Below are 8,776 nucleotides of genomic sequence, written 5' to 3' on the forward strand. Positions count from 1 at the left end.
TGGGAAAGGCAATAAGAGAAATTAAGACACTAGAAATAAACAGTCCAAAATAGTTCTGAAATAGAAATAATAGCATTGAAAAGTTAAGAATAAGATATGCATGTGGAAAATATACATGTGTAAATAAATATTACTTGTATTGAATCTTATGTCTGAGTTTGCATTTGTAAAGTAAAAAATAAATAATAATAACAGGTTACACAATAATATAAGTGTAATATACATAATACAATCATTAAATACATTATTTTCTGTATAAGTTGTTTTTAATTTTAATGTGGCTTTGATTTTGGTGCGGTCCCTTTTCCCAATAACTCCGCCCATCCGCCACGTCAAACACCGGCTGCGAGTGCCCAAACGAGCGCACCCTGTTTTCACACCGTCACCGACTGACTTTCGGTGAAGGAGATAAACAAAGAGCCGGTGACTTTTCAGGGAAACAGACAACGCTTCCCAAGCTCCACGGAAACATGGAAACTGGTAGGTCGAGTGCTGCTTTCAGCTGTTTCAGCCCCGGTGGTTCGTTTATTATATGCCTGAGTGCAGTCTGTATTTGACAGCTAGAGGATGACAGCTGAGGAAGCTAATGTGCTAAGTTAGCATTCAACACGCTAGCATTGCCAGTCTGTTAGCATGGATTTACCGTCGTTTACTTCACTAGGTGTGTCCGTTCATTCCGATACTCTATCAACAAAGTACTGACATCTAAACAGGAGACACACACAACTAACCCACAATAATGTATTAGTTAAAATCTGGATTAATTTTCAGGATCCAGAGGTGTTAGCTTTTGTGGCTAGCCAGTCATGCTGATTTGGTGATACCAGAAGCTGTCAAAGTATTTAAGGAGGTAGGCCTAACAGTTCATTTTTAATCTGGTTTTCGTTAGATGGCACTTTAAAATAAAACCTTCACCTATATACTACTTATTTATATTCCAACAATGATTTAAGATCAGTGGTGGTAACTAACGAAGTACATTTGTGCTAACTAACGAAGTACATTTGTGCTAACTAACGATGTACATTTACTCAAGTTCTCTACTATACATTTGAGGTACTTTTATATTTTATACTACTTTATACTTCTACTCTATTACATTTTAGAAGTTAATGTTTTACGTTTTACTCCACTACATTTATTTTACAGATTTATTTACTGGTTACTTTATAAATTCAGATTTCGGCACACAATACTTGGGAAAAACTTTACAAATATGATTACTTGGTATAGATTTAACCATCCAACATTATATTTAAGTAACTACAACCATGAGTGGGTTAACACAAACAGATTATTTTGCAGTTTGTTGTTATTTTATACGATATTTAACCAATCCTGAATACTTTAACCACTGCTTCAGATTGATTTTGATTGTTTAGATTTCGCTATCTAACCTCAGCTTTCACAACTGTTTGTTTCACGTAAGCAAAGGTCAGACAGTTATTTCTAAGACCTTTGTTACCTAAGTGTGCTTTTCTGTAAACCCAATGTTTCTTTATCTTTCTTCCAATATTTTAAGGTGTCGATTAAAATGCAGGACTTTGATATTTTTTATAATATTCTGATTTTTGGACTGTGTTTTAGTCAATTATTGTGGATGTCTACTGAGCCTCCACCGTTTGGCTTGATGCCAACTGCAGTTGCACATGTGGCAGTGATGGGCATAATAAAGTGCTTAGCTAATATATAAAGCCTGTTGTATAACCATTGATGTGTAAATGTACAAGTCACCCCGGCTGCCTGGGGTCGGCCCCTCCATAGAAAACTACTGTGATGTATGTTCTCAGCATTCATGCCCCCACTTGTTGAAAAACATCCAGACCAACTGACTTCCTCACCCTTTGGCTTTTTGGAATCTGTTCTTTCAGTAAGACACCTCTCTTATTTCACTTTGAATGTGTTACCAGTACAGTGTTTCCCACAGATCTGAAATATACTTGGGGGGTGGTGGTAGCGGGGCAGGGGGGTTGAGGTGACAACAACATTAACATTAACCTTTCTGTTGGTCGCTTGTTAGCAGACCCTTCACGCCATGGCAGAGCGAACAGGTACAGGCAGGGCCCATAGTGATAGCCCTATAGTTTAAATATACTACCCACAAATAAACATATGGACATGGGTTACTATTTAAAACAAATTGTAAATGTATTTAGGAACCTATCAATGTGATTTTAAGTTGGGGTGGACCTCAACTCTTTAGGGGGGTCCGGTGGCATGCCCCCCCGGTAAGATTTGTTTTTTAATTTTGGAGTTAAATGCATCAATCTGCTGCATTTTGAGGGGAAAATAAAGAGACTAGATCTATGGGAACACCTATATGAAACAGAACTGTATACATTTCAATAATCATAAAATCATGGCCATAACCAATAACATCCCATTTCCAATATGAAAAAAACACTGAAACTTGTTTATTTATTTATTTATTTTTGGTTCATTAGTTGTGAGTGTGTCTGTGCTCCTGAACCAGCCTCTCCTGTCTCCCTCCTCTCCTGTCTCCCTCCCTCAGTGGCCATGTCGGCAGGCCACATCATGTAGACAGCCAGTCACCCTGTGTGAGGCAGGCCACTTAACAGGCCAGGCCATCGGGAAACCCCCCGGTCCTCCCGATGGCCAGTCCGGGACTGGGTACAGGAAGCGTAGAGTGAGGGATCATTGTCCACAAGTTAATCGATCGTAGATGGCGTCGTGGTCACCGATGAATTAAAAAAACAAAAACCTAAATGGGTCGCAAAATATACTTGGGCGGCCGTTAATATACCTGGGCGGCCCGCCCAAGTATAGTCTATGTGTGGGAAACCCTGCAGTACACCTGTCATAGAGTGTTAAATACGCATCTCATTTGAACCCTTTCCATACAAATCAGTGACCAAAAATTCAGCAGTTGCGCCACTAGCAAAAACCCTGTTATGACACGGGCCCCCATGCAGGCCTGCTCTTGAAATATTCTCTACCTCGGGTCAGGTTCTGCTTATTTTCTGATACACTTGGCATGACGGGGAATGAAGCTTGACACTCTCCTAATCTGCGGTGGTCATTGAATTTGTGTCGATGGAAAATAACCAGAATGCAGCTGAGAGAGAGGGGTCGAACAGTCGGCCTCATGCATGACTAGGCAATGTCTCTTTCAACGGTTAATTGCTCTGCACTATTACCCTCTCAAAGTGTGTGTGCACCCATCCTACCCGGGACTAGAGAGGCTTTCCAGTGTGTTCGTCTTACAGATGGAGCCAGACAAGTGATACCACTGAGCTCAGATCAGCTCTTAGCTCCTTAAGGCTGCTTTAAGAGAAACTAGAAAGCATATTTGATAACTACCTTGTTTGGCTTGTGTTTTGCACTATGCCTAGCGTCCTTCATTTCTCATCAGAGGTCTAATCAGGAGGGTGCTCAATATGCTAATAGGCTATTGTCCACTATAAACTCTATAGATGGTGGAAAGAGCGATGCACAAGACAGCTGTAGTATTCAATAAATGATGTGCTTTTATTTTATGACTATTGATCCGGCATTTTCCAGGCATTATTGTGACGTTTAAATGCGTAAGTGCTCGTAAATCAGATCTAAAGAGAGAAGTGTGTATACCTAAAGTGCACAGATGACTCATGGTAATTGGGAAAGTAGGTAGTTCCTGCTTGTAGTAATAGTTATCTGTCCCAATGTCTATCTGTAAAAGCCTTCCTGTTACAAATGAACTTCATGTGACCTTCTCGCTCCTGCAGGTCTGAGTCCGGAGAAAGTCGCCTCCTTCCTGAAGCGGCTGCGGGCCGAGCCGCGCTACCTGTTGGCCCAGAATGTGTCGACCTGCGTCGACCCGCTGGAGGTCTGTCTGGAACGGCAGACCGTCCAGGATACTGTGCACATCTTCCAGCACACTATATCCACAGAGGGCAAGCCCATCACCAACCAGAAAAGCTCAGGTAGGACATCATGTAATGTAGTCATTATTACTATGAAACAAAATGCATCCATATGTGGGTCTGAATGGATGTGTTTAGCTGTTAGCTCATCACACACACATCAGTTAGTTGGTGAATTTGCCTATTAAACAATGCATTGAAAAGCAGCACAAACAAATGTGAACCAGCACACATTTGTACTAAAAGTGATGGTATTTCTGAAGTAAATAGTGAACACTTTATTTAGAAATGATCAAAACTGTAGCAAACCTGAATAATACTGATTGGAGGACAAGCTGCACAACTTTTCTCAAATTATATATATTCTTTATATAAAGATTCCTATACTGCGATTATCTGTTAAAAATAGTGGATATGAATTCTTAATTTTTTCTCAATTCTCATCAAAAAGGCTGCAATGTTGCGCTTTAAAGTCTTGCCTTAAAAACAAATGAATAAATGCAAATTGAGAATCCTGAATATAGTCCATGCCAACCATGACACAATGCAGACTATCAGTTTTACTTCATGAAACTTTCTTTAAACTGGTAAATCCAACTTCTTGTCAATTTATCAAGATTTGCATCTCATGCATGTTACACAGCGACTATGCTATAATTGATACACTTTAAAATTACACATTCTTTGTCAGTTACAAATCAAGTTGTTGTTCAATCAAGGAATCAAACACACGGCCAACTATATAAATAATGAAAGTTAGGTGAAACACACAGGCCAAACAGCATTTCTGATTCCTGCACCTAAACAAATGTTACTTTAAGTCCTCACTAATCTGCGCATCTTCGTGTCTCAACGTCATTTTCTCTGTTTCCAGGGAGATGTTGGATCTTCTCGTGCCTCAACGTCATGCGACTTCCCTTCATGAAGAAGTTCAACCTAGAGGAGTTTGAGTTTAGTCAGTCGTATCTCTTTTTCTGGGACAAGGTAAGACCCTCACCAACTGTTCTCTGTTCCTCAATGGGCTGATGGATGCACTGTGTATCTGATATCTGTCAACTGTAGATTTATTGCACGTTTTCCAATCTTACTGTTGTATACACTAAGACCCCAGTTACACGGAAACGAACCGAATACGATATCAAAAAAGTCTTCCGTTCACACGAGACCGCTCGAAAGCGCTGGAGACGCTGTCGTACATATGGCCCGTGGAGCCTGTAAGTGGCGCTGTACTTCTGGGCGCGAGCAAAATACACCAAAAGCAGCGAAGAAACGCCGCCGAAGCATGGTTTGGCCATGGTTGCCAATTTCTGTTTATGCCCGCGGTGGATTTAGGGGCAAGCTGTAGTTTCATGTAGTTTCTCATCGTCGCCTTGTTGCTGGATGGTTGTGGTAGAGGAGCTGTAGAANAGTGAGCAGCAGAGGTGGGGAGAGGCGGGGCTATGGCTTCATCGTTATCAGGAAATTATCGAATAGGGCGTACACACTGAGCCGTTTGGCCCCCCAGAGCGTTCTGGTTGCAGATCTATCCTCCTTAGGACCCGTTATCGTTTGCGGGGTCCGTTTCCGTTACGGCCTCGTGTGGCCGAACGGGCTATACGAAAGAGAAAAGTAGCGGATACAACCGTTTGCGTTCTCGTGTAAACAGCACATAAGAGTTCACCCTGTGTGGAAGTGTTTATTTGTGTTGTTTTGCGGTCAGGACATTGCGTGTGGATTATTATGCAGCAGTGTATAAAGTCATTGTCCAACTTCTGTAAATCCCTCTTTTGCGTGGTTATAGTCAGTGCCCTTCCAGGTTTGACGTCACAGTGACACCCGCCAAATGTTTTTACCTTTGTCTGTCTCTGTTTTTCTCCCACATGTGTAGACGGTTGTTTGTTCCATGCACCATGAATACACCTTTCTTTGCAACATGTGCCAGCCGAAGGGAGTAACACTGAATCCGATAGTAGTTCCAAACAAGGATACAGTAAATGTGGAGCTCTAAGAATATCCCGCCCGCTGTCAGCCATAGATTCTGAAATGACATCAGATGTGTTGTTCACTCTATGAGCGGGTCTTTCAGGCCTCTGAATACTGACCAATGAAATGACCAGAAAGCTGTGTTAGTTAATGTTCTTTTATAAATGATGTATCTAATAATAATAACGGCTGAGTGCAAAGCTTGCCTGACACGATCTTGTTGATCTTCTTCGGAGGTTGATGTTTTACAGTTGGTTGAGTCTGAAGTACTGTTTTGTGTCTTAAGTAGGGATGTCCCGATCACTTTTTTTGCTCCCGATCCAATTCCGATCATTTGATTTTGACAATTTGCCGATACCGATTTTTCCCGATCCGATCTTTATGCAATGCATTAAGAGAAAAAAAAGCATTCAAGTTGTCCCTTAAGGTTATTATTTAAATTGGATATTCTATCCAACATGGATATAGCTTCTTTCTTTCACAGCAGCATTGGATCAGTTCAGTTGTGCAGCATTGGATCAAAACAAAATAAAGCTTTCAGTACTCGTTAGCTTACTGCTACAATTAGACACTGCGCCCACTCTGTTGCCAGATTTGAGAGAAATAAGCAACCAGGTCTATGAAAACAAGCCCCAAAGAAGCAACACATACATGATGTTGTGTAATTTGAAACCAAAACTAAGGCCTCAGGATGACTTTAAGACTTGAACATGGTCATTTTCGTTTTGTAACATTGAATAAAAAATAAAAAAGTATTTCAAAAAAAAAAAAAATCCCGATCTCCGATTTTTTTCTCCAGATTCTGATCTTTTGAAAATCACGTGATCGGCTCCGATCCCCGATCACGTGATCGGATCGGGACATCTCTACTTATAATAATATGTTCAAGTCCTGCCTGATACCGTTTTGCTTATGTTCTGTTGCTCTGCAGGTAAAACGTGATGCTTAAATGTGTTTGGTTTGCATCTTAAATTATGAGGTTGATTTCTTACAGTTAGTTTGGTTTCAAGTACTACGTTTTGTGACTTAAGCCTAACTCAAGTCTAATTTGTTCAGCCCTTAACAGTTTCTCTGTTTCTTGTGTTTTTTCTGTTTTGTTTTCTCTTCCAGATTGAGCGTTGCTACTACTTCCTGCAGGCCTGTGTGGAGACAGCGCAGAGGAAGGAGCCCGTCGACGGACGTCTGGTCCAGTTCCTGCTCTCCAATCCAACCAATGACGGAGGACAGTGGGACATGCTGGTCAACCTCATTGGTTTGTATGACTTTTATTAAAGGTTAACCCTTATTAAACGCCATATCCATTTTATTTGCCAGTTGTGGCTGCATGTTTTGACCAATAAACACAGGTCGCAATTAAAGCAAGGTCACTTTTGTCAATATATTCTTCACCATTTAATCAGTCAGATAATTTTAGGGAGACTATAAGCACCAAAGTCTAATTCATACATTTGTATCTGCATGGTAAACAAGTGGAGACTCCTTACTTTTTAGGCAGAAGTCTGAATATGTGTCCTTTTCTCGATTACTTCAAATCCTTTAATCGTCAAGGGACCAGAGATTTATATAAAAACATGTTTATTGCTCCGTTTCAGTTTCATTGTCTCATCTTCCTCAACATTTCTGGCTACTAAACAAAAGTGTCCCCACATTTCTCTGTTTAGTTTTGACGCTTTTTTACTTCTTGGTATGACAAATAGCATCCTTGCTGAAGGGCAGGTGTGTTTTAGGAGGATAAAGAGATGAATTGTGTTGGTGCTATAAATCCTTGGGTGCTGTAAATTAACAATTGTAACTGCTGCAAAGCTACATCTAATGCAGCAAGAACTTTGTGACAAATGAATGAAATACTGGTCCAACATTTCTTAGGTATGGGTGCGTTGAGTCCAGTGACTGAAGCATATGAAAGTTCTGGCTATTAATTGCAGTTTTACAGTTATTGCATTAACAATAATGTTTTTTTTTGCTGTTTTAAAAGGTGGGGTAGGTAATTTTGGAGAAACCAGCTCGAGTGCGCTAGAATTTGAAAATACACAGCCAGAAAAAATCTGCCACTTCCTTCCAGAGCCCAGAAGCTGTGTGGGGAAAAGATATGCACATAGCGGTATCATAGCACTATAAACAGCACTCTCTGCCATTACAGCATTTCCAGGGTGGGAATCGGATTTTGATAAGATCTCCTTGATGTCAAATCCGAGGAATCGAGCGGTCTGTCTGTGTCCGATACCTTGTCCTCAAGGGAATTTGGACGGATTACCAGGACCTCACATTTCCGCTGATATTATTAAGATTTGCCCGGTAGAGTTGGTCAGAGTGGAGAAGTTAGTACCACAGGTTCGCGCAGGTCTCTAGAGCGTCGACATCATCGCAGTGACAGGTGGTACAGAGGAGTCAGAATCCGACATGAAGGGAGTCGACCTTGTGTGTCCACTGTGTTTTGGTTGTCCAGTCGTGTAGAGGTCTAACTAGTCACTAATCACAACTTGGACTTCCTTCACAGCATTTGCGTGAATTACCAATTCCTAAAGTAAGTAAGACGCACTTCGGAGCCTCGACACTTCTGAGCCCTTTCCTGAAGAAACCCTACTGGGTATGAAAAAGACTTCTGTCCTGCTTTGTTGTAAATTTTGATAAAGAATTTCCACCTGCATTACATTCAAACTCTTTGGGCCCGCAGACTCTTGTATGTGACAAACAATATAAGGTACCTTACGGAGCATGTGAGGCTGATAGTTCCTATAGAATTCACGAAAACTGTTTTTTTCTTTTTTTTGCATTTTTGTACAATAGACACCTTCGGCATCATGACATTTCGTTCGTGGCTGGTTCCACGCGTAGAAATCGGCGGCCGGACCGATTTTATTTACTGACCGGATGGACGGACAGTCGGAAGGCAGTACACGTGTTTGAATAGAGCACGGGAGTAACCAGTACCCACGCACAGCACACCACAA

At 41.1% G+C, this 8,776-nt stretch overlaps 1 protein-coding gene across 1 annotated transcript; it reads left to right on the plus strand.

The window, feature by feature from the left end:
- The first annotated feature begins 347 nt into the window (after window positions 1-347).
- On the plus strand, window positions 348-7,112 carry LOC104967441 (bleomycin hydrolase-like). Its single transcript, XM_010796895.1, has 4 exons — window positions 348-480; window positions 3,726-3,923; window positions 4,738-4,847; window positions 6,936-7,112. The coding sequence occupies exons 1-4, from the start codon at window positions 471-473 to the stop codon at window positions 7,095-7,097; spliced, it is 480 nt and encodes a 159-aa protein (XP_010795197.1). The 5' UTR covers window positions 348-470; the 3' UTR covers window positions 7,098-7,112.
- The last annotated feature ends 1,664 nt before the right edge of the window (window positions 7,113-8,776 follow it).

Source organism: Notothenia coriiceps, unplaced genomic scaffold (genome assembly GCF_000735185.1).
Source record: "Notothenia coriiceps isolate Sejong01 unplaced genomic scaffold, NC01 NC01_scaffold00037295, whole genome shotgun sequence".
In the NCBI taxonomy this organism is placed as follows: domain Eukaryota; kingdom Metazoa; phylum Chordata; class Actinopteri; order Perciformes; family Nototheniidae; genus Notothenia; species Notothenia coriiceps.

What these genes read in the sequence shown, in the direction of transcription:
- LOC104967441 (XM_010796895.1), top strand. An exon ending in CACCAACCAGAAAAGCTCAG is followed by an intron (nt 3,924 to 4,737) that starts GTAGGACATCAT and finishes CTCTGTTTCCAG; the next exon opens with GGAGATGTTGGATCTTCTCG. An exon ending in ATCTCTTTTTCTGGGACAAG is followed by an intron (nt 4,848 to 6,935) that starts GTAAGACCCTCA and finishes TTTCTCTTCCAG; the next exon opens with ATTGAGCGTTGCTACTACTT.